Source organism: Haliotis asinina, chromosome 15, assembly GCF_037392515.1.
Source record: "Haliotis asinina isolate JCU_RB_2024 chromosome 15, JCU_Hal_asi_v2, whole genome shotgun sequence".
Classification (NCBI taxonomy): Eukaryota; Metazoa; Mollusca; class Gastropoda; order Lepetellida; family Haliotidae; genus Haliotis; species Haliotis asinina.
In genome coordinates, this window is record NC_090294.1 from 37,475,559 (window position 1) to 37,501,328 (window position 25,770).

Consider the following 25,770-nt stretch of genomic DNA (forward strand, 5'->3'; position numbering starts at 1 on the left):
GACATGAACTTGACACCTTTAAATTTATCATACACTCCACGTAACCACAAGGTTTATCTTTGCACGTTGATCTTGATGGGGGCAAAACTGTTGAGCTGTGTGTTTTAGCAATATTTTATTATTTTTGTACATGAATATAAAAATTACAAATTATTGAAAACAAAATACAATTGTATATTCACGATGAAATATTTGAATAAAATCACCACCATCTTGTGCTGTGTCATGTTAATGAAATATGTCAGTGCTTACTGTGATAACTGTTTGAACATGATGGAGCTATACATGATCTTTGATTCATGAAGAGACATAACTCACCACAGCGAGATGTTTATTTTGAATATGGAGCAAGCAATGAAAACGAAAACAGCTGCGAATGAATGAAATTGTTGACTTAATTTTTAATGTTAAAATCTGCCACTAATAACTGAACCTTAAAGCGTTTTTTTTTTCAAATTCTTGTCCAGTTTGTAAAATCGCCATCACTTTCAGCTTCCTAAAGTGTTCAGGGAACGAGACAGTGGTTGATCATGAGACATTTACGCTGAAGATCCTGGTTCGATTCCAAACATGGACACAATCAAAATGCTCATTTCCTGTGTCCTCCGACGTGACATTTCTGGCATATTGCTTAAGGCCACGTAAAACCATTCTTACACAAGTAATCTTTCCTTATAGGAAATGCAGCCATTGAAGTTAGCCCTGTTTTGCGATTACATCAAATCTTCATGGACAGACACGGTGCACGAAATATCCCTTGAACGCCTGATTATGTTTAAAACAAATACATCATTATTATGGAAGTCTAGTGGTGAAAACTCAAGGGATTCGGCGTTTGGCATGAATGACCTTTACCTTTCTGGGACTTCCATACAACCCCGTATAGATTCCTCTAGCCAGTCTCTCTAAATCCAGGCATGTAATTGCCATCAACACAAAGCAAATGATTCCAACGCCCGTAGATCCGATTGCAACCATGGACGCGCGGTTGTCGTAGACGGAGTAGAAACGCCGTTTGTAGCTGGATAACGATAGTTTGTCAAGACGTAGTTCATTCACGTCTACATCACTTGTCTGCCCCGGATCTGAAAAAAATAAAGTTCATGGTTGATGTGCAGGTGAAATAAGGTTATGGGGGCATTCAAGGGTAAGGTTCAACTGGTATGTACGTGTGTACGAGAGTGACTGACGAGAGTGTAGCTTGCAATTGTGTGTGAGTGTGTTTCTACGATTGTACGAGCTCGTATATCTGCCAAGTGTGGGAGTTTGTGTGGGTGTATGGTTGCAAATGTGACCGTGACTACGTGTGTGAATGTATGGTAGTGTGTGTGAGAGTGGCTGCTTGTGTGAGACTGTGGCTGCTTGTGTGAGAGAGTGACTGTGTGTGTGAGTGTGACTGCCAGTGTGAGTGCGTGTGTGATTTTAGGGCTGCGTGCGTGAGTGTGTGCTGCTTGTGTGAGAGAGTGGCTGTATAGGTGGTTTTATGCCTGCGTGAATACATGTGTAGTTTTGTGTATGATAGTGTTGCTACGTGTCTGAGAGCATGACTGTGTGTGATTTTAGGGCTGCGTGTGTGAGAGAGCGGCAGCATATGTGGCTTTTGGGCTACCTGCGATTTTAGGACTGCGAGCGTGAGTGTGCTGTGCTGTGCTGTGCTGTGCTGTGCTGTGCTGTGCTGTGCTGTGCTGTGCTGTAGGATATTTATATAACGTATATCCAGGCAACTAATGCTTGCTCAAGGGGCTACCGATCCCTCGATCATTGGATGTCAACATCAAAGGCCCATCGTCTGTCTGAATATAGAATACACAACTCTTGCTGCCTCTAGGTGCACCGAGTCATTTGTAGCTGTCTCATCCTACCGAGGTACCCATTCACGGCTGGGTGGACTGGAACACATAGTCACAGTTCTTTGGCCAAGTGTATGTTGCTGTACCCGCAGCTAGGTGTTTACACGTATTCATGTGGCCACCATCTGACCATATGCAAACGGATTCGTGGCTTCTTTTAATTGCACAGGGTTGTGTACTGCACACTAGGGGTTGTGACAACACTGAAAGAGTCTGCACACGAAGTTGACTCCAGGGTTTATACGCTCGGTCAGTGCGTGGCTGCTTGTGTGATTTGAGGTTGCGCGTGTGAATGCACGTGTCAGAGTGGCTGTGCGTGTGAAAGTGTGGCTGCGTGTGTGTGAGAGTAGCCTTAACTTTTTTTTAATTTTATGACTGCGTGTGTGAGTGCGTGGTTCCTTGTGTGTGAGCGTGGCTTGTCGTGCCAGTGTGTACCTGCTTGTTTGAGATTGTGACAGCGTATGTGATTTGAGGCTGCGTGTGTGAGAGTTTGACTGCGTTTGTACTTGTATGTTTTTATGGCTGTGTGTGAGTGTCTGACTCTGCGTGTGAGAGCGTAGCTGTCTGTGCGAAAGCTTGACTTCGTGTGTGAGTGTGTGACTGCGTGAGTGAAAGTGTGGCTGCTCGTGTGTCTGGCTACCTGTGAGAGTGTGTGACTGCTTGTGTGAGAGCGTGGCTTCGTGGGTGGCTGCCTGTGTGAAAATGTGGCTGCTCGTGTGTGTGGTTGCTTGTGTTTGAGTGTGTGGCTGCGTGTGTACTTTTATGGTTGCGTGTATGAGAATGTGGCTCGGTGGTTAAATGTATGGCTGCGTGTGTAATTCTGGTTTCGTTTCGCCCTAATGCTAGCACCATCATCCTCGTTGTTTTGACACAATTCACTAGTCACATCAAAGATCTGGGTTCGATTCCTTAAATGCGCGTACAGTTTGAAGCGTACTTCTTTGTGTTGTCGATGGCGCTGCTGGAATATGGTTAAACTCGAGCGTAAAAGAATATATGCTAACCCATACACATAGAAATGATGTAATGTGAAATATGTGAAACCTACGAAAGCCTAATGCTGCCACTTTTGTAGCATAATATATTTTTTTTCAAAGACAATTCTCGTTACTTCAATTATTTACTCATTGCTTCGAGTATTTTCTCGTTATTTCAATGATTTTCTCGTAACTTCGAGTATTTTCTCGTTTTTTCAAATATTTTTTCGTTGCTTCGATTAATTTCTCGTTACTTGGAGAATTTTCTCGTTACTTCAAGTTTCTTTCAAAAACTTGAAATTTCGAGTATTTTCTCGTTGCTTCAAGTTTCTTTCAAAAACTTGAAATTTCGAGAATTTTCTCGTTGCTTCAAGTTTCTTTCAAAAACTTGAAATTTCGAATATTTTCTCGTTGCTTCGATTCCTTTTTCTTAATTTCTAAGTTTAATGGAGGTAGCATGTATATTTTAGGAGATCTGCTCCGAGCAAGATGACATCCTCATAGTCACAGCCTAAGTCACGTGTCCATGGATACAGCAAAAAAATAAAATTCATATCTGAGTATAACCATCAAATGGCACATCTATGGATCATGCTTGGTACGTGTGCCAAATTACATGAAGTTAGCATGTATAGTTTAAGGAAATCTTCTCCGAACAACATGACACCCTCATATCCACAGCCTAAGTCACATTTGGGAGGAAACCGCAAAAGGTTCATATCTGGGTTTAAACCCCAAATGACAAACCTATCTATCATGCTTGATACGTGTTCCTAGTCTGATGAAGTTATCATGAATAGTTTAGGAAATATGCTTGGGACGGTATCGACCCCCCAAAAGACAGACCACTTAAAACAACACATGTTATGGTTGGTTGCAGAAGGTTTAATTAAGCTGTGTCGTTGAAAATTGTGGTATGTGTCCTGATGAAAAAGACAACATTAGGTTTAGAAATGGTTATACGACCTCTGGCCATATGAAACTTTAAGTGTTATTGAAATTGTTCATTTAATATTTTCAAGAAAACTGCTTCGCCTCATGTTGTATGTGGAGACTGGAAGCAAACCAATTCGTACTGATATTCATACGAAAATGGTATGCTTTTTGAGCAAATTGACTTCAGTGAAATCCTCTAAGTTATCGAATATATGGTATCATTTCAAAGTTAAGTCTTATTTGCGGTTCACTCCAAAATGACAGACCTCCTGTAAGATAAATTCAGTGAGTACACTAGTTAGCTCAGCCATGCTCTCCACCCCTATTCCATTAATGAGTTCACTTGGAGTCAGTACATAGTATACAGTCTGTTCAATCTTGGAATTCAAGCAATACTCAATCATCAAAAGGATTTCATTTCACAATGTATGAAATTGAACTTATTCCAGAACCTTATCTTAAATTAACCTTACGAAGTAGAATTTCACTGAGAAAATGTAGGACAACAAATCATAGGTTACCAATGGAAACAGGGCGCTGTCTGAATGGTTTGAAAGAAAGCCGACTTTGTAATGTTTGTAAACAAGCCAGTTGTGACGAATTCCATGTTTTACTAATATGCCCACCACTTGTCGAACAACAACGAATATCATTTTCAACAAAATATTTCTGTGTGAATCCCTCTACCTGCACATGTATTTTTCTCATGAAATGTGATTATCAACCACTCACTCTCAAATTATCCAAATATATTACGCACTGTACCTTTTCAAATGATATCATGTAAATATATTAATTATATTCACATATACAGGTATGTTCTATGTTTCACCTTTTGTGTTTTTGAGAAAAGAATGAAAATTCTGTTTGTTCTTCTATCAGTCACTACAGAGTATAGTAACAACACATTCCCATCTTTCTTAGTTTACTTGTAATTAGAGTGAAAAGTAGTCGAGAACTGAGTTGCTTGAGAAGCTGAGAATGTTCTCAAGTACTTTTAATATAAAAAGTCTTAATATAAAAATCATAATTCATTACATGAATTAAAACAAAGTATAGTTTCCATATCTGGGCACATGTTATTATTATCAGCTTAATTAAGCCTTATGCAAACAAACCTAAAGTGTGTTGTTTTAAGCGGTCTGTCTTTTGTGAGGTCTGCTTTATCGGAAGATACCGCGGTTGCAAGGGTGCGCATCCTCCCTATTGAACTGAAAGTTTGTTTTATGACCACTGAAACTCGGGTGATGTAGGGTGTCGGGTGTAGCTTGTAGGGTGTGTGTGACTATGAGGATGTCATCTTGATCGGGACAGATCTCCTAAACTATACATGCTAGCTTCATCAAACTTAGAAATTAAGAAAAATAAAATCGAAGCAACGAGAAAATATTCGAAATTTCAAGTTTTTGAAAGAAACTTGAAGCAACGAGAAAATACTCGAAATTTCAAGTTTTTGAAAGAAACTTGAAGTAACGAGAAAATACTCGAAATTTCAATTTTTTGAAAGAAACTTGAAGCAACGAGAAAATACTCGAAATTTCAAGTTTTTGAAAGAAACTTGAAGCAACGAGTAAATACTCGAAATTTCAAGTATTTGAAAGAAACTTGAAGTAACGAGAAAATACTCGAAATTTCAAGTATTTGAAAGAAACTTGAAGTAACGAGAAAATATTCGAAATTTCAAGTTTTTTAAGGAAAATTCTCGAAGTAACGAAAAATTAAGCGAAGCAATGAAAAAATCATTGAAATAACGAGAAAATACTCGAAGCAATGAGTAAATAATTGAAGTAACGAGAACTGCCTTTGAAAAAAATATTTTGTGCTACAAAAGTGGCAGCATTAGGCTTTCGTATGAAACAACAATGAAAACGTAATATTTTCTTGTTTTTGTCCTGCGCCGGATGAGTAACTGAAATTCAAATTCGTTCGACAATGAAAGTAATCGTCGTTTACATTAAAATTACGTGATTTTACGTCCGCATGTTTAAGTATCAAGTGGCACTTCTGCTCATGAGTTGGTATAATGTAATTTTGAACAGTGTTGCATTGACATCGTCGTGTTGTAGATTAACGGACATATAAACCCTGAGGTGATGCAGAAATCAGTTGTTAATTTGAATTTTTCCCACCAACGAGCACCAGATTTGTCCACAATTTCTCAGGGTAGGAGCTTGAAAGCTAGTTTTTATCACAAGAATTCCTCATTATCTTTGAGAATGTGACACATGTTCTTTATAAAAAGTGCATATTTTCAAAATTAAAGCCACAATTCCGCATATATAGAGCTTCCTGTTCATGAAGATCTGAATCCGAAAATAGCTATTTGCACCGCGGCTTTTGTGTCGATGAAAGTGAGGAAGTATGACTTTACGCTGCTTTTAAAAATATTCCGCCAATATCACGCAAGGAACACAAACAGTGTCTTAATAGCGTGTACCCATATGGGGAATCTGTACGTATTGAAATGAGTGAGTGAAAGAATTGAGTTTTGCGCCGCTTTAGCAACATTCCAGCAATATCATGGCGGGGGACACCGGAATTGGGCCTCACACAACGTGCTTATGTGAGAAATCGAACCCGGATCTACCAAGTTGTTAGCGAACACTTTAACCACTAGGCTACCCCACTGTCGCCTGTTCACATGAAAAAGTCATTTTGTAAACATTGTGTTTACAGATCAACGATGTCTACCCCAAAATACACCGAAATCCATATCGACCATCTAGAGGCACATTCACTGTTGCTTCACACCGAAGATGAATAAGATAAGCGACTATCTCCATTATCTTCGTAGAGATGCCCAGCAGGCATCGGTGCTATCTTGTACAGTTGTAATAATACAATCAATTCCATCTGAAGGTGTTTCCAATAAAAGATATACGGAAGATCAAAACGGCAGACAATAATAGATCTCGAGAAACTGCCTAGTCATAGAGTACAACTGGACGCATGCGACTAATCAGATACGGTAGCAGCTGTTCACCAGAAAATCGTATCTCGCCGTAGCGGGGCACATTACTAAAATTTAGTCAGTGAGTGTTTAGTTTTCCGCCGCTTTTGGCAATATTCCAGCAATGTCACGGCGGAGGATACAGAAATGGGGCAATGAGGGGAATCGAAACAGGACTTTCGGTGTGACGAGTGAACGCTTGCTTTAACCACTGGGCTCCCCGACCGTCCCTTATCAAAACGAGGTTTATGATGTGTTAGGATTCCTTGTGGAAAAGTCTGTCAGGCAAAGTCCACCCCACCGCCCCTAAATTTGAATAAAATTCTGTTGTGTCTGGTAATCCAGCAATGTTATTGTAGCATCTTTGTGTTTTCACAATATTATGTGTCAATATTTATATGATCAGGATTGTTATTTCTAAACCGTCCTTATTCATGCGTGTAAAAGGCAAAGATACATACTGAGGTGTGTGTCTGTGTATGCGCGCTTGCGTTCATGCATGTATCTGTTGCTCATGCATTAAACTCGCACTCATCCATTTTCCAGCTCTGTTAAGGAGAACTTAGCGTACTCTGGCCCCGATTTCTCGTAACAAACTTAAGTCTGAATTTTGACTTAAGTTAGAGATTTTACTCAAATTTGAGAAAATACATTTCCCAGAATGAACTGAAATTGATATTAAACTCAAAAAATGCTTGAGTTTTGTGAAAATATTGCTTAAGTTGTTGTTAGGGATTTCTGTTTAAAAACTACTGTGTAGTTAAAATTACAGCTGTTTCAAATTGTGAAACTCATTTTGGAATTTGAGTAAAAACTTAAGTTCGTTTCGCTAAATCGGAGCCTGGGCCACACAGTCCAAATGAGTAATGTCATGACCTACGTCAAGGGGTTACGATGACATGCAACAACATCAACAACAACAACAACAACAAGTCCGGCCACACTACTGAGTTAATCGTCTTTTAGGAGAGCCATGACTTGCTCTCTAAAAACATTATCATATAAAGAGCTTTAGGGTATTGTCATGGGTATTGCGCCAGACAGCCCCCCTGTTGTCAATGTCCTTTTAGCAAGGTAAGAGTAACTTCAATTGACATTCCATGAGAAGATGATACTCACTCTCAAATCGTGAGCATGACGCTATGGACTGAGAGCTGCCTCGATGCGATGTCGGTAGATATGACGATGTCGACACACATGTGTTGTTGGCTATTCGGCTACGGTCGATGTAGTTGTTATCAAAGTCACTGACAATGTCTGTGGGTCGAAGATTCATCGTTCTACAAACTTAACTCAAACAATGAGTGAATAAGTGACTGATCTAAAGCCAAAATATAATACCAATACCACTATTTTCATGGCGTCATGAACGCTAGATGCGATCTGACAAACCTCTTTGGAGGCCTCTTGGAACTGACCCCATGACTGAGTGTATATTGGCACTAGAACTCGGCACCAACACGTTAGAATTTTGACATTCCATCATTCTTAACATTTTTCATTCTTCTTTTCTGCAATATTTTCCGATTGCAATGCTATTTCCTAAATAATGGCGACAAGAATGGTTGATGATAAATTGATGGCAGGTTTTTGTTGCAAAAAAATGACGTTAATCCTTATCTTTGGTTTCAAAAAAAGGTATGCCCAACAAAATACACGCCTTCCTCTTTAGAAAGACATGCCACAAAACTAACTTTAATGTCTGAGTTATTAAAGACTCACATGCAACGCATCGCTTAATATCTGTAATTGCGCTGTCGAGGTTTTCCATGGCAGGACTTGTCAAGACATGAGGTACGTCGTTTGTTTGAAGAAAACAGCTGCCATCTTGGAATGAAGTCAAGGCAGTGCAGTTACCGTCGTTCCGACACAACCTGCGACATGACGCGAGAGTCATATTGGTGAAGTGTGTGCCATCCCCGACTAGCTTAGAGTTTATCCTCGAGTCAAACCAACAGCTTTCTGCAAGATGAAGAGAAAACGTATGCAGTTGAACACTAAATTCGACAAGAGCATTATAAATCTCATCAAAAGACTGTTAGACTTATATAATAGCCGAAACATTGCAGACCTCAGCTCAAACCGTGATACTCGTTTCAAAACCATCGCTACCAAATATATTTTGGTTGGTTGTTTGATTTGTTTGTTAACGCTACATTCAGCTATATTACAGTTATGTAGCGGAGGTCTATACACATTCAAGTCAGGTCCTGACAATCCTGTGAACAACAGCATGAGCATCGATCTACACTACTGGGATACGATAACGTGTCAACAAAGGCAGCGAGCCTCACCATCAGACCCCGTTAGTTGCCTTTTATGACAAGCATGGGTTACTGAAGACCATTTCTAACCGGGATAATGACGGGTTTTGATAAAAGGTAAACATTGAAAATGTTCAACAACCACCATTACTGCCACAATTACATATTATTACAACACCATTTCCAGGCAGCTTCGAAACCGATCACTGTATTTATAGTGACCAACTGGTCAAGGTAGGCTCACATAAAATGCCATAATGTCCAGAGGCGGGTCATAGTCATAGAGGAGGGATCATGACAGAGATTGAAAGTCTGACTTGTTTTAAACAAAAAAAAAAAAAAAAAAAAGACAACACTTTGTGAGTTTTGTCTTTTTCTTCATGAAATGCACACATTAGATAACAAAATGGTCATCCGCAAACTTGGGGATGGGTCACAAAAATCTCGGCCTGGTACACCTACCTCTCGGTCCTGTCTCTTACCTAATGGCCTTTCGCAGATAAAGTGAAACATCCGGTCACATGACCTAGTCCTCCAGTAGCCTCGTCTGGTATAGCGGACACAGAACTCCACTGTCTGATGGTCTGGCTCCCCGGGGGCCCAATCAGTCCAGGAGCCAAGGGGATGACAGTCGCTCCAGACGTAGTCAGCATCCGGAGGGCTGGTGTCGAACATCCCCATCCACAGGTCGGTGGTTCTTTGTGGAGAAAGTCAAGAAACGTCAGTTTTTCATGCAAGCGTAATTATAATGACACTGTCCTAAGCCTATTGAGAAATGAAATGTCTGTTGTATTGATAACGACATCCCTGTAAACTGTTTGCTTCTCAGAGCTCTGGTCTGTTTTACACCGTTTTACTAAACCATTAATGAGATACAGGCGAAGAAGCTGTCTCCACGAAGCTTTGGGCTCTCTTAGCTGAACAAAATCTACTATTACTAGTTCCTTTTCTGCAGGCGCGTGAAGGTCCCGGGGTAGAAGAGGCCTCCAGCAACATATGCTCGCCATAAAAGGCGACTATGCTTTGTCGTAAGAGGCGACTAACGGGATCGGGTGGTAAGGCTCGCTGACTTGGTTCACAGATGTCATTGGTTCCTAATTGCGCAGATCGATGCTCATGTTGTTGGTCACTGGATTGTCTGGTCCATACTCGATTATTTACAGACTGCCGACATATGGCTGGAATATTGCCGAGTGCGGTGTAAAACTAAACTCACCCCTCACCCTCTTTTTCTGCAGTTGCCATGTATGAAATGTAAACAATTGTTCCGTACATGGAAAGCTGTCGCACGTGGTGTTGTCAGTGTTTGCCGAACTGACTTCAATCACAAGTTGTGCTCATGTTTTTGTGCCGGACCTTTAGTCGAGGACTGAGTTCTGTCTCCATGAGTTATAGCATATTCGTAAAGAGCGCTCCAAGGGACATAACTATGAGTTTGAAAAGAAACACTGAAACAACACACCCACCTGTACACATTGAAATGAGGGAGTTGATTTTTACGTGGGGCATTTGCCACCAGAAATGGGCTTCACACACCGTACCCATGTGACGTGCAAACGGTTTTACCACGAGGCTACCCCATCGTCCACATATTTAAATGAACTGGACAAGTCAACTGCAGTTTTAGGGTTTCACGTCTGTACATTTTTAGGACGGGCGATTTTCTTAATGTAAACTTCATTTCAGTTTTCATTTAGCGAATGCAAATGAGACATATATCACACTGAATACCGTCCCAGTGCCATTAATAGACCAACTGTCAGACCTGCTTGTTCACCCATCGCAAGTAGAGTCTTTATTGTTCCTGTAGGCTCCAAGGTCGAGTAGTTGAGCAATGACTTAGCAAATAATATTATGTTTATCTGGAGGTCACGCTAATCGATAGTTGATACGGAACACATCGACACATTATTTAAGATATCACAAGTCTATTTGGTATTTAGTACTTTGTTGCTTGACATTTTTGCATGACTAAATGACAAAATCTACTTACTGGCCGTTCTGCCCATTGTTAGACAGCACTGTTATCTCACTGTTATCCTATCATAATCTTTGGTATGTCAGAAATCTTCAACACTCATGGACTACCTCTGCAATCTGTATAGCCACAAAACTACTTGTGCAGCAACAGCTGTGGCTTGTGCTAACGTTCGTGTTGCTGCTGATGCTTCTACTGTTATTGCTGCTGCGTCTACTGTCTCTGTCACTTCTATGTGGTGTTGCTACAGTTGCTGCTGATGCTTCTACTGTTATTGCTGCTGCGTCTACTGTCTCTGTCACTTCTATGTGGTGTTGCTACAGTTGCTGTTGATACTTCTACTGTTATTGCTGCTGCGTCTACTGCCTCTGTCACTGTTATGTGGGTGTTGCTACAGTTGCTGTTGATGCTTCTACTGTTATTGCTGCTGCGTCTACTGCCTCTGTCACTGCTATGTGGGTGTTGCTACAGTTGCTGTTGATGCTTCTACTGTTATTGCTGCTGCGTCTACTGCCTCTGTCACTGCTATGTGGGTGTTGCTACAGTTGCTGTTGATGCTTCTACTGTTATTGCTGCTGCGTCTACTGCCTCTGTCACTGCTATGTGGGTGTTGCTACAGTTGCTGTTGATGCTTCTACTGTTATTGCCGCTGCGTCTACTGCCTCTGTCACTGTTATGTGGGTGTTGCTACAGTTGCTGTTGATGCTTCTACTGTTATTGCCGCTGCGTCTACTGCCTCTGTCACTGCTATGTGGGTGTTGCTACAGTTGCTGTTGATGCTTCTACTGTTATTGCCGCTGCGTCTACTGCCTCTGTCACTGTTATGTGGGTGATGCTACAGTTGCTGTTGATGCTTCTACTGTTATTGCCGCTGCGTCTACTGCCTCTGTCACTGCTATGTGGGTGTTGCTACAGTTGCTGTTGATGCTTCTACTGTTATTGCTGCTGCGTCTACTGTCTCTGTCACTGTTATGTGGGTGTTGCTACAGTTGCTGTTGATGCTTCTACTGTTATTGCCGCTGCGTCTACTGCCTCCGTCACTGCTATGTGGGTGTTGCTACAGTTGCTGTTGATGCTTCTACTGTTATTGCTGCTGCGTCTACTGCCTCTGTCACTGCTATGTGGGTGTTGCTACAGTTGCTGTTGATGCTTCTACTGTTATTGCCGCTGCGTCTACTGCCTCTGTCACTGCTATGTGGGTGTTGCTACAGTTGCTGTTGATGCTTCTACTGTTATTGCCGCTGCGTCTACTGCCTCTGTCACTGCTATGTGGGTGTTGCTACAGTTGCTGTTGATGCTTCTACTGTTATTGCTGCTGCGTCTACTGCCTCTGTCACTGCTATGTGGGTGTTGCTACAGTTGCTGTTGATGCTTCTACTGTTATTGCTGCTGCGTCTACTGCCTCTGTCACTGTTATGTGGGTGTTGCTACAGTTGTTGCTGTTGGAGCTACTGTATTTGTTGTTGTGTCTACCCCTTCTGTTACTGCTACTGCTGTGTCGGGTGTGCTGTTTACCTCCCTTCTGTTACTGCTACTGCTGTGTCGGGTGTGCTGTTTACCTCCCTTCTGTGGGTGCTACTAACGGTAATTGCTGCTGAGGCTACTGCTTCTGTTACTGCTGTGTCTACTATTTGTGTTGTTACTGTGTCTACAGTTTCTATTACCGTTTTTTGGCTGCTGCTATTGCCATTCTGTTCTGACCATATCTACTCTGTCTACTGTTTCTATTACCATTTCTATTATGCGACTGGCATTGTGAACAACAAACTCGACGTCAATTACAATTACACACAGTTACAATCATCCCTGAATATTAGGTCTGGTAATGTCATTAGTCTCCTTGACGGTTGCTAGCCAATATAAGGCAATTAATCCGGATTTTCCCCGGCGTTTCAATAAATTAAAACATACTCATTAATAAGTAGTCGAATGTAATCATAAACATATTCATATTAACTTACAAGATATCGTTTCCGAGATGGGTTACTAGATCAAACAGAACTGCATCCAGTATCGGTGTGTTTATAACCGCCAGGCGCGCCTTGTCGTCGCTGCAAATACTCCTAGCTTCGTTCCAAGTTTTCAGATTGAGGTTGAAAGTATACTGCACGGGGGATAGGTAGGCGAAAGCACCTGAAACAAATATCATCATCATCAGAAACATCATCAGAAACATCATCAGAAACATCATCATCACAACCACCACCACCACTACTACCATCATCATCATCATCAGAACATCATCAGAAACATCATCATCATCAGAAACATCATCATCACAACCACCACCACCACTACTACCATCATCATCATCATCATCAGAAACATCATCAGACACATCATCAGAAACATCATCATCACCACCACCACCACCACTACCATCATCATCATCACCATCATCATCATCATCATCATCATCATGCCCTCCATATATAAACAAGACAATTCCCAAATTGTCCTGCAAAAACAATAGTTGGAGAATGACAATAGCTGACAAAATGCTACATTTGTAAACGTTTAGTGAATGTTTAGTGAAGGCAGTAAAACTAGGTACATGTCAATGGTATTGATACAAATTTGATAAATGGTCAGTCCTCCATGAGGCAATAACAAAGGCCATGTAACTACTCGTAATTTTGTAAGGTCAGTCATTCTTCATGCTACCACAGTAAAGCGCAGTAGTGAGTGAGTTTAGTTTTACCCACACTCATAATCCTATTGCGATGACCAGTGTCAACTTGAGGAATCCTCTTGGCGTGTCACGCACAATCCTGCAAAGCCTTAATATGTGGGTGCCCCTCCTGCACTCGCCGTACGAGCATATTCCACACATGATCTATGGGGGAGAGGTCGGTGGTCATCGCTGGCCTTGGAAGAGTTTAGATTTGGTCTTGCCGGAGATGGTCAAGGACAACGCGAGCACGTTGAGCCCTGGCGTTATCTTCCTGGAAACTGGACCCTTGTCCGTGTAAACGGCAGGACGTGTGCTTGATAATGTGGTGAAGACAGTAGACCAGTCTCTCCCTTGGCAAATGTTGAGATCGGTCCTGCCCCTCATCTTGATCCCACGCGAAAACATAGTAGACTCTTCAATATATTCACCAGGGGCTTTGGAGTAGCTTACAGTTTGAAGCCTTGGCATGCCTCAACATGTGAAACCCATTTCTGGCATCTCCCGCCGTGATGTTGTTGGAATATATCTAAAAGTTGCGTAAAAGGAAACTGTTCAGTCACTCCACATAGATAACGTGCATTCATGGTAGCTGGCTGGTGGAGGTCACAAGGCTGTCACTGAAGACCCAGGCGAATCTTGACTCATCATTTGCACGTGCGAAACATGGTGTGATTTTCATATCAGCCCCAGGGTCCTTAGTCCCCCCTTAGACAACTACTGTGCAACATCCTAACCTGGGCCAAGGTTTTCTTCAAACATAGCTAAAGTACTCGGCGAAATCAACTTTCCTGCGTTTTTGTCGCCCCATTTAACTTCAATATCCGCTGCTTTTATGAGTAGTATAAACTGACACCATACGCATGGAGCATGCTCAAAGTGTTAACGACTCTTAAACAACCCATGCTTGTCACAAGACGCTGATGAGATCCGGTGGTCCGGCTCGCTGACTCTGTTGACACATGTCATCGTACTGAATTGTGTGGCTAGATATTCATAATGTCAATAATGCATTATCCCGTCCACTCTGCTTATTTACACAGAGCTGAAAAATTGCCGAGTACTACGTTACACAAATTGTTTTAGAACTAACTTAATAAACCACAAGGAACCCTTACAGAATTCATGTAATGTTTGTTTACAGATTTCAACAACAAACAGCAATGTGCTGCTTTGGTGGGTACCATTTTCTGAAGATAGACGTCATATAAAATATAACTAGATTTTCCTGTAATATTTCTGTATGCTGGGAAAGAATTATCTCATCTTGAATGCGCCCATTTATGTCCCGAGTTAACCGCATGGTAAGTTTCAGATGGGATAACACAGTGTGTTATCCACAATAAAAAAGCTGACATCCATAGATCTGGCTTTGCTTATGCTTTCCACTTGTAAATGTCCTTTAAAGATTTAAACCATAATACAGTGTAGGTTTTTAGTGTTTCAGCTGAGACACGTTACTTCTTGTATTGAATTTGTTGTTTAATATTTTGGCTTTAATTCAGCTTTGTGTTTTCATGTTTCAACTTTCATATTTTATTGCCTATGTTGTTGACTTTTTATTTAGCTCCAGTTGAGTTGTTCTATGTCCTATGATGACTTTGTGTTTTCATGTCTAAGCATCAGTTGAGATGTTCTATTTGCTGCCATGGCTTTGTGTTTTCATGTTTTACTTCAGTTCAGACATGCAACCTGTTATGATCACTTTGATATTTCATGTTTTAGGTTCTGTTCCTGTAACGGATTTGTCTTCTACTTTAGCTCCAGTTGAGACGCTCCACCTTCGTATGACGGCGTTGTGGTTTCATGTTTTAGTACCAATGGCATGACAATTTTCTAGATGGACGATACAAACATGGGCACAGTTTTGTTTTCAATTTCTAAATTTATAGTGACTCCATATGAAGTTTGTGAGATTTGTTGAGGCTGTGGCGTTTGGGAGGCATTGTCGTGGCCTTGTCAATAGATACCTCGAAGTCATGTCAAACTATTTCATTTTAAACAGTGTACAAAATGTGAAGCTAATGTATGATATTGTGCGCCATGAGTAGGAATTAAAATGCCCACCAATTGGCCCATCTTCCTACTCACTCTCACCTCATTCACTAACACATCCTCTTACTCACTGTAGAAGCCACTAACCCACCGCCTCATTGACTCACTCACTCACTAACACATGAAATAAAGTGAAACGTTGCACCACGTCCATGTGTAAGAAGGTCACAATTACAAGTAATAATAGACATTTCAATAAGAAAGTATTGAATGTCCACCCATCAAACCCAATAATCTTGTGGGTCTATTCTTTAAATACCCGCAATACTTCTTAATAACAGTACCACTCAATGTCACGAATGGCGACGTTACAAAAATACAGCGAAATCCATTTGTCTTTATCGATATTATAATCTCCTTAAACCACTTAAAGAGGTAGACACAGAAGGGCGATAGGTTTGAATAAGCTTTAGACGTCTATTATTAAGACGAGTGGAATTCGCGTTTATCTTCGCATGACGGTGTCATCGATCACTGGGGCTGGAATTATATTACTGTTTAATTATTTTATCTTAAAGGTCGAACTTCCAAACTCTCCAGACTTTCAGATTGTCCCTGTCTTTATCCGATTTGCGTGGTCGATGGGATCGTGTTGTTTTTGTCAGGTATGTTTGGACATTTGTTAAATGTAACGTATATCACAAAAAGGATAAAAAAAACAGACTACGAATCAGTATACGGCGGAATGTATATTGAGATCTTTCTAAAGTAGAAACATATTTATAGTTTATTAAGCTGAAATTTAGTATATATTCGCAAAGTCTTTCAATTGTTTAAATTGTATCTTTGCAGTTTTTAGACTTTCTATGTCAAACCATTTTACTTGGGATGAATGGCAAAACTTTACATCTCAAGTTACATGTATGAATATCGTATTGGTGCTCCACCATTTAGGGTTTTATCATTATATTTACCAAAATCTGCAACAGGGCGAATATCATTTCGGGGTAATTCGTAACCCTTGGTAAATATTTATGGTATATTCCAGAGTCGGTGAATACGATTTTACACCGCTTTTAGTAGTATCCCTGCAATATCACTACGGGTGACACCAGACATGGGCCTGACATATTGAACCTATGTTGAGATTCGAACCCGAGTCTTCGGCGTGATGAGCAAATGTTACAATCACCAGGCTACTTCACTCCTACTTATATTCCAGAAAAGTTTCTTGGTCAACTTTCATTCCTCAAAGAGTATTCTACTGTCCAAGCAAGACATATCGTTATCTCTAAATATGCCATATTGTACTTTGCTCAGCGGATCGGTTTGTTTGACTCATTGCACCTTTTCAACTTAAGTTTCGGCATATTCTGGTGTGTTTGAATATTAATTCTTAGCCTACCTATCATATTTACCTAGTATGATATATGCATATGTAGCATTAACTCAAAACGGATTTTCAAAAACGTATTTCTTTGTCCTCTCAGTTTATTCATGACTAAACAAACTGGAACAATAGGAACTTAAATAACCCGAAATGACGCAATTTCGTGCATTAAATCAGCAAACAGAATTAGAATTTGAGGGAACGTTTTGTATAAAACCCTTAACACAGAAAGAAGAATTAAACAGAAGATTGATAAAGAAAACACAGTGTCAAAGTAGTGTTCCATGACATAAATTTGTAATTGACATGAAGATTACTAGTTTATTCATTGTTCGTTTCTAGTAGGTATAGTTTCTGACCATTACTCGGACCCAGGTTTCATCAAAAGACTGTGAACGGTAGTATCTGTCTGGCGATGGGCACAAAACAAGGAACGGTGTCCAGTCAGTATGGCTTGCTTGATTGGGTTATTATCTTAAATTGCAACATGGCATCTAAGTGGGTTAGCACGATTAAATGGACAACAGTCGGGACTAGAACAAGAAATCACACACAATCGTCTGTAATTCGCGTTATTAGTCACTTATGAATGTTCTTTATAACTCACATAAGAGATTTTCAGCCCACTTTCAACTTGTTATTGTGGCATTTGTCGATGAGGCGTTTTGTGATATTTATCAACATTCTTAATCTGGATAACGCAACACCTAATGTCATACACTCTTCAAAAAAAGTAGGGGATAAAGAACTTTTAATTTGGTTTGGAATTTTAAACGTTAACAGACGATTTCAAGGACAGACATCCTATGAACGCGCCACCATTTCCCACTATCATCACCCCTACAGATAACTCATGATATGCACGTGCACAACGCAGTAGAACCATACACGTGCATGGGGTCCGATTCTTGATTTTGACGTTTTTCCAAGTAGGTCGAGAAATCACTTAGAACGTTAATTTTTTTTACACTCATCTTCCACCACACATTTATTAGTGTTTGTTTCTAGTCGTTTGGTAAAATGAAAATCGTATACATGCAAATTACATGTCATACACCAATCATCTTTCAAAAGCGACTACATTCCAAATAACTATGGCTATAAGGAAGTGCAAATGGTGATCCACTCTCAAAACATTCAGTAATATCATATCAACATTGATTGACGCAAATAAGTCTTCTAAATATTTTTAATCGTAAAGAAAAAAAATGAAGATCCCCTACTTTTTTCAAGAGTATATGTAAGCCGCCACGAAGCCACGATCGTAGGTTCGAATCCAGATTAAATAATAAGACTATTTTTAGACTACCTGTGTACTCGTGTATTTTACTTTACTGCTGCACTTCTCAACCGACCCGCCATGATATAAGTAACATACGGTTCAAAATGGTACCTACCAGAATACGCCAGAGCGTACAGTACGTAGATTGTCGGGTGGACACAAGCCATTCTACAAAAGAAAACACATTTCAAGTGTACGTGTGAGCGAGTATAGATTTAATCCGCATTTTGCAATAATCCGATAGTGACACCAGAAATGGGCGTCACACATTGTACCCCTGGGAAATTCAAACCGGGTTTTCGGCGTGACGAGCGAACGGATTCATCACTCGGCTAGCCAGCCGCCCAAGTAAAAGCAAAGCCTTTCTGTTTTGTAAGATAAATGTTTTAAACAATCTTCTATTTTTTTCTAAATTCTAAACATTATTAACTGATTAGTAAATGAAATAGTAACTATGCCTTAATGATTTAAAGAGATCATGCCACACAAAAGAAACCACAATGTACAGTCATTTTCAAATATTATCCAGTTGAAATCAGAAAGTTCTTACCTACCAGAAAAAAAATGACAGAAGCGTCTTAAGGCGCTCGTGAGGTTGCTCTGAAGACGTCTGTTGAGCTCATCCTCCGATGTTATACAAGCAAAAGAACTTTGATACCATGGGTCCTTTAATCAATGGAACAAAACTCAATGTAAACCAACAAAGGCCCTCAGAAATATATTCATTTTGATAGTTTCCAGCAAAAAAGGAAATCGACTTGGTTTTCTTGCACTGAAACATCTCGATCATTAACAGGTTAATGACTGTCCCAGGCGCTTGTGATTGGGCAATGCCAATATACTCAATACCACATGCAACGGAACAGTGGTCCCTGCGTTGTACTCTCGTGATAGTTGATATACAAAGAAGACATTCACGTGGACAATGTATGTATTCGTCATTAGCAAGAGATCAATGCCACACTTCTATTGTACAGAATTTTATGCTACGTAAGAACGTGTGTACTACGAAGATGTAAATGTACGCAAAGTTGCCTGGTACTAGGGATGCGGCAGGACCAACTTTTCGACCCGGGTACCCCACCCCTATTAACTACCCTACCCGGATACCCATTATGTTAATTCCTCACATCAAATTTGTAAGAAATGGTAACATATTCTTCAGTTTGGAGGCTACAATTTCAGGTTTGCAATATCTTAACAATGTATGATATTCAAAACAGGTGACTGCATATTTATACCTAAATCTTTAAAAACAATGCAACCAATTTATTAAGAAAGAATAACATATTACAGTGTAAGCTGTCAAAACCGGCATCTGTCTAAGTTGTCTACACCGGCATAAAATCTCAGGCCCATCCGTCGCTTGTACATGTATCATCTGCCTTGTAATCCAGCACATTGTATAAACCGGATTATGTCTTCAGTCCCAATGAGTGCAGGTTTAGACAGCTTCCACTGTACAAAGTTTAATCTACTACTCACATGATGATACCGGGTTCAAGTATTGAGACGGGTGCATCAACCCGTCCCGTGTATCCGGGTTACCTGTCCCAAACCTACTTGGCACAATGTTAAAATTGCTTTTGGTTAAGAATGAGGACAATTCTTTTATGGATATACAACTTCTTAGTGACTGATACCTTGAGCATCGATCTACGCGATTGGGATACGATGAATTTGTCAACCACGCAAGTGAGTCTGACCTCTCAATCCCGTTGGTCGTCTCTTGCGACAAGAATGGGTTAGTGAAGATTAATTCCATCCCAGATCTACTGGTCTAAGGGCACAAACCAATGATTGTCGAAACGCCACATAATGTCAGTCACTTGATCATCTGGCCTAGAGGTGACTTTACAGTGCTAGGTCATACAAAGACACAAATTAAATGCACATCGTCCGCAGCGTGTACTATTCCAGAGAGGCTCTTCTATTCAAAGGGACGTGATTCCTGCAGAAAATATAAGTGATTCAAGCGCCATATAAATATACACCATACTCTGACAGTCGTCACGACCGCTTCCATTGAATCTGAAATCGAGATGTTCTTCGCTTGACAACACTGTTGTCATGCTGTGATGCGACGTTTCCATAGCGACTGTCATTGCTGTGACAACAGTATACCTAAGACGGTGTGAGGATCAATATCAAAATCAGACAATAAAGTTGTCATCCATGAATTACCTTGCATTTACTGTCACTTCTAAACTGCTAAAGAGCCAACCAAACAGTTCGTGTGGCTATTACTGGCTGTTGTATCCCATTGTATCCACTTGGATTGGGCGGTCAAGTTTGGTCATTTGATGGAATGTGTGGCTTCGTTTCAGTTCACTATCATATGTTAATACTTTTATTCCAAACATACCAGAAAGATTTTGCTTAGATATGACTTAAGCTTTTCTTTCCATCACTCCATTTTGAGAAAGTATGTTGTTCATAAAGTTTACTTTTTGTTGTATAAAATCGAAAAAAAGTCATTATAGTCAACCCATTACGAAAATTACCTAGAATATGTGTACCCTGCCAGTTCCTAGTTGCTACAATGGAAGCTGTCAAAACCGGACCATATCTCTCCAATCCGGAAGGTTGTCAACACCGGCATAACATCTCAATTCCATCAGTGGCTTGTACATTTATCATCAGCTCTTCAATCCTGTACCTTATTCAGATTATTTCTTCAGTCCCAGTGAGTGCCGGTTTAGACAGCTTCAAGTCTATATATCATGTTTTAAGTTCCGGGCTTAAGTAAGTATACAAGCGAGCATCTTGCAAAAAATTAAAATTCCAACATCAATTCTTTCACCTGAAGCTACATGCTCCATTTCTTTTGGTGACCCGTTTCAATTCACGCGACGTTTTGCCATTAAATCACGTCAAGACTAAATATATTTAGAATGCCAAGAACTAACTTTGATTAGCAATGATAGAAAGACGAGTCGTCCGATCTCAGCCAATATCGCTTTGTTTAATAGAAAGTAAACTTCCTCCAACGTACTCTGGTTACAGCGTCTTCCCAGGAACCTTCCCAGGAACCTTCCCAGGAACCTTCCCAGTCTGGGACATCTGGAGACGCTTGCTTTGTGATGGCATCGACAATATCTACTCTCATATATAATATTGAAATAACCGAATGTGATGAAGAGGTGGTATTAAATATACATTTGTTCATATATTTGATGCGTATTGATTATTAGAATATCGTGACCGTGAAGATCCGGGATAATAATAGGTCATGCTTGCCACAAGAGGCGAGTATGCTTGTTGGAAGAGGCGACTAACAGGATCGGGTGGTAAGGGTCGTTGGCCTGGTTAAAATGTGTCATCGGTTTCCAGTTGCGCACATCCAGTCGCGTGTCTCGAATATGTAACTCGGGTCCCAGGAGTGATGTGGCGTCTTGAGGACATTGTGATAATTATTTTGTAAAATATACGAAACTACTTGCTTTGAAAATTTTGTTTGACACATACGAAACGGAACTCATATGGGTACTATGTGGGAAGACTATTTCTGGTGTCCCCTACCGTGATATTGCTGGGATATTTCTTAAAGCGGCATAAAACAATCCTCAGTCACCACCGTGGGAAAAGTAAGGGTTGACAACGTTCACAGCCCGAACCTCACTCTGGACCTCAAACCTTTCCTTAATTCAGTACATGTCCATCGGATGTTCTTGCAGCAGATGTTAGCATATGGTGTATCTGGCCTAATGAGCAGATCTTTCTGTCAGTGGCTGAGCGAGTGAGGTTCTACGCCGCAACCATCAATATTCCAGCTATATGGCGGCGGTCTGTAAACAATGGAGTCTGGACCAGGCAATCCAGTGATCAATAACATGATCATCGATCTGCGCAAATGGAACCCAGTGACATGTGGCAACCGATCCCGTTAGTCGCATCTTACGACAAGCATAGTCATCGTGGAAAACATGGGTTGTTGGTGACCTTTTCTTTCCCGGATCGTCATGAGTTTCTCGTAAGAGCTCCGAAGATCTGACCTTCCTCAATTACAATTTTTTGTTGTCTTGGAGGAGACCTGGCTTTTAATGGTTTTGACAAATTGGCACTAATCATTCCCATAAACTCGAGCTTCTAAAATCTCCTGAACTTCAATTATACGATATTTTACAGCTGTATTTCAGTTATATCTTGAGATGTACTCAGTACTATTGATAACTGACAACGATGGAGTGTGGAGAAATGTATCAATGTTTCCACTGTCGTCTTAATACAATGCAGTAGGATGAAACACCTTCATCTCACCCTTCACAAGACGTGTCTGATCTCTTATCTTCATAATCTGATAAAAGCACTGTTCAAACATGCGATCACATTCCATTATCACCAGTGCGTTCACCTTAGGCTACATGCTCCAATCGTACTTAGCCAATCTCACTGTTTACCGAACAGATGACCTGTTTCATTTAGTCTTGACCACTTGACCAGTGTCCATAAATGGACCAAATTATGCCGCAGCTGAAACCAATTGTTTTGGTGTATAATTTCACTTCAAAAGCTGTGTGCCAGTAAATGACGCCAAGACTAAATATATTTGGTGTGTCAAGACCTCTTCTTGATTAGCAGTAATAGAAATATGAGCGGTCCAGTCAGACTCTATTTCGTTATGTTTGATATATAGAACGTGAAGTGAACCATTTTTGGATGTTGCGCGTTGAGTTCAGTCTTCTTCTCGTTCTGGAATGTTTAGTGGTGCTTGTTTTGTTTTTTATGATATCCATTCACCATTACAACACTGATTCTGCTGCACTCAATGAAATGGTAACATACACTATGTGCTATCATAAATCCATTTGATATCTGTTGATCATCTGAATATCCATCTAGATTAGTCTGTTGCGGACGTGTTAAATAGCTCTAGGTTTTACAGCCGTGCACAAATAGCCTCTCGATGTCTCAATATCTGCTAATATTAGTCTGTATTCTATCAGAGAAATTACAAACACACCATGAGGATCAATATTACTAAAGTCAACTTTCTACGATTACATTATTGATATCTGGCAGCAAAAATAGCCGTACCATTTGCTTACATGAAGGTGTTGACTGCCATGATCACATTGGTTGTCTCTTGTCGATGGTTTGGGACAATAGCTTGTCTCTAACCGGTACCCAAACTGACCATTTAGGTTGTCTCTTGTCTGTAGTTTCGGATAACAGTGTGTCTGTAAAATGTACCCATTGACGACAGCATCTCCCCGATCAATTCTTTCGGAAAATAACGTGTCTGTTAATGACCTTAGACACAAACGTGTCTGTAGTCTGTGTCACCGGACAAAAGTGTTTCTCTTTCATGTGGCAATGGGCAGTGGCGTCTCTCTAAAGTGTCTCCAGACTTAGTGTGCATGTTATCTTGGTGCAACAGGAAGTTTAATCTTTTGGCGGGAACAATTGTGTGTCTCACGTCTAGATCTCATCCAAAACCATATCTCCAATCTATGGCGACGACCAATAAGGTGCCTCCATATCTGTGATTCTAGACAATGGCGCGTCCTCGGAAAATATCGTGTTTCCTTTTAGAGACGTTGGACAATTGCGTGTCTCTAACTGGATTCCCCAGATAGTACAACGTCTCCAGTCATTATCTCCTTACAATACGGTGTCTCTCATATTTGCCATTGTGACGTGGGGCAAGCATTAATGAAATGACGAGAAATGATATAAGACGGTACGTTTGAACATTTTACTTGATACGGTATCATGAAGAAAACTGACACGCAACAGCTAAATATCTTTAAAAATAAATAAGTCATGAAGAAGTTTCCGGGCAGAAAGCGGTCACTAAAGCCCTGTGAAGTTAAAACATAGCAATGACAGCCGATTTCAAATACATCTACATCGAACCAAGATTCATGTTTGAGTCATTTTTGGCCATCATCAAGTATGTATGTATACTTTAGTTTGTCCGTCACTTTGTGAAAGATGCACACCGTTGACTTGTCACGTTAACAAACAGGATTGACTCCATGTAGCAAAATAAACGCAGCACTGTTTATTGGCAAGTTTTTGTGTTCATTGAACTCAAGAAACCTATAGCTATTGCGTTTCTTCCCTGATATGTAACTTGTTGTTGACAGGCCAGGTTCATAACTCGGCATCGGCTCCACACAGCGTCCGTTTACTGGCATCAGCTTACACCAATCTTTCTGGAACTTCCGGAGATGAAGGGAGTGTGTGGCGTATGTGACCCAGCATAAAGAACCACTCAACTATCTCGATAAAATGATTTTATTATCGTAATGGAGATACGTGGATTTTAAACGCGGATTTTTGACACATTTAGACAAGGCATTTCCATAAACTCGAGATTGACAAATCTAATAAATTCCAACCACAGGATAGTTTACAGCTATAGATGTATTTCCGCTGTGACTTGAGACGTAATGCAGACGGGCTATGTGGTCAAATTACATGTCAGCGAAACAACTTCTTCATCAAATCCTTCCGAAGACGTGGCAGATCTCTTTTCTTCATAATCTGATGAAAAGACGTTTCCGTAATTGTTTAAACATTCAAAAATACAGTCCAATGTAATCAGACCTTTCACCTGAGTCAACATACTCCAATATCACAGTCTAATCATCCACATAATATGGCCTACTCACAAACGTCAGTCAATATAACTATTTACCGACCAGATGACCACCTGTTTGTTATAGCCTCGACCAACTGACCAGTGTCCATAACTGGAGCAAATTATCCCTCATCTGCGGCCATTTATTTTGGTGTATAGTTTCAATTTAAGCGCGGTATGCCATTAAATGACGTCAAGACTAAATATACTTGGCGTGTTAAGACCTCTTCTTGATTAGCAATAATGGAAATATGAGCCGTCCGGTCCCCGCCAATATTGCTTTGTTTAATAGAACGTAAGCGGTCTTTATCATACTTTGGTTTTCAGGCTTCTTCTCATTCTGGAACATTTGGCGACGCTTGGTTGGTCATGATATCGATAATATCTTCTCTATTTGTAGTCAACATTTATTCAGGGCAATGTGACGAAATGGTAACACACTCTATACCCTGTAATACTTATACCTGATATCTCCTCATTATCCGAATATTCATCAAGATTAGTCTGCTAACAAGCGTACACATGGATAGGTCTTTTCTTTCATTTGTTTGCACGCACTGACCAACCCCGGTGTTTAGCGAAGTAAAATTTCCACCTCTTCCAAATCTTACGAGAGAACGCTTTGGTATGCAAATGGTGACGACATCATTTCTGCTTTGGAGTACGTTTTACACCAACAGGTGGAACCCTCTGTATAGGTGGCGTGCAGGCACGCTGGCATCCTTTTTCAGAAGCTGGTGCATCTCGATCGAAGGACATAATGTTGGAAACTATTGCCAGTAAATTCGGCTCATCGTTCTTATTTCTCTCTCGTACTCTACGTAGCCTTATTCCACATGCTGACTAAGCCGTCTCTATATTCGTTGGGTGCATGTCCTTGTAACTCTC

The 25,770-nt window shown here is 40.5% G+C and overlaps 1 protein-coding gene across 1 annotated transcript; it reads right to left on the reverse strand.

Annotated features, from left to right (window-relative positions):
- Positions 1-708: 708 nt before the first annotated feature.
- LOC137265191 (uncharacterized) lies at positions 709-12,970 on the reverse strand. Its single transcript, XM_067800533.1, has 5 exons — positions 12,917-12,970; positions 9,460-9,674; positions 8,436-8,675; positions 7,833-7,970; positions 709-1,085 (listed from the first exon to the last, which is right to left on the reverse strand). The coding sequence occupies exons 2-5, from the start codon at positions 9,656-9,658 to the stop codon at positions 820-822; spliced, it is 843 nt and encodes a 280-aa protein (XP_067656634.1). The 5' UTR covers positions 9,659-9,674; positions 12,917-12,970; the 3' UTR covers positions 709-819.
- Positions 12,971-25,770: the final 12,800 nt, after the last annotated feature.

Bases quoted from the DNA above. Each gene is read 5' to 3' on its own strand.
- LOC137265191 (XM_067800533.1), bottom strand. From the start codon at position 9,658: ATGGGGATGTTCGACACCAGCCCTCCGGATGCTGACTACGTCTGGAGC. The intron at 8,676-9,459 runs GTAAGAGACAGG...TTCATCTTGCAG, and splicing joins TATCTGCGAAAGGCCATTAG to AAAGCTGTTGGTTTGACTCG. The intron at 1,086-7,832 runs GTGAGTATCATC...TATTTTTTTCAG, and splicing joins GTCATGCTCACGATTTGAGA to ATCCGGGGCAGACAAGTGAT.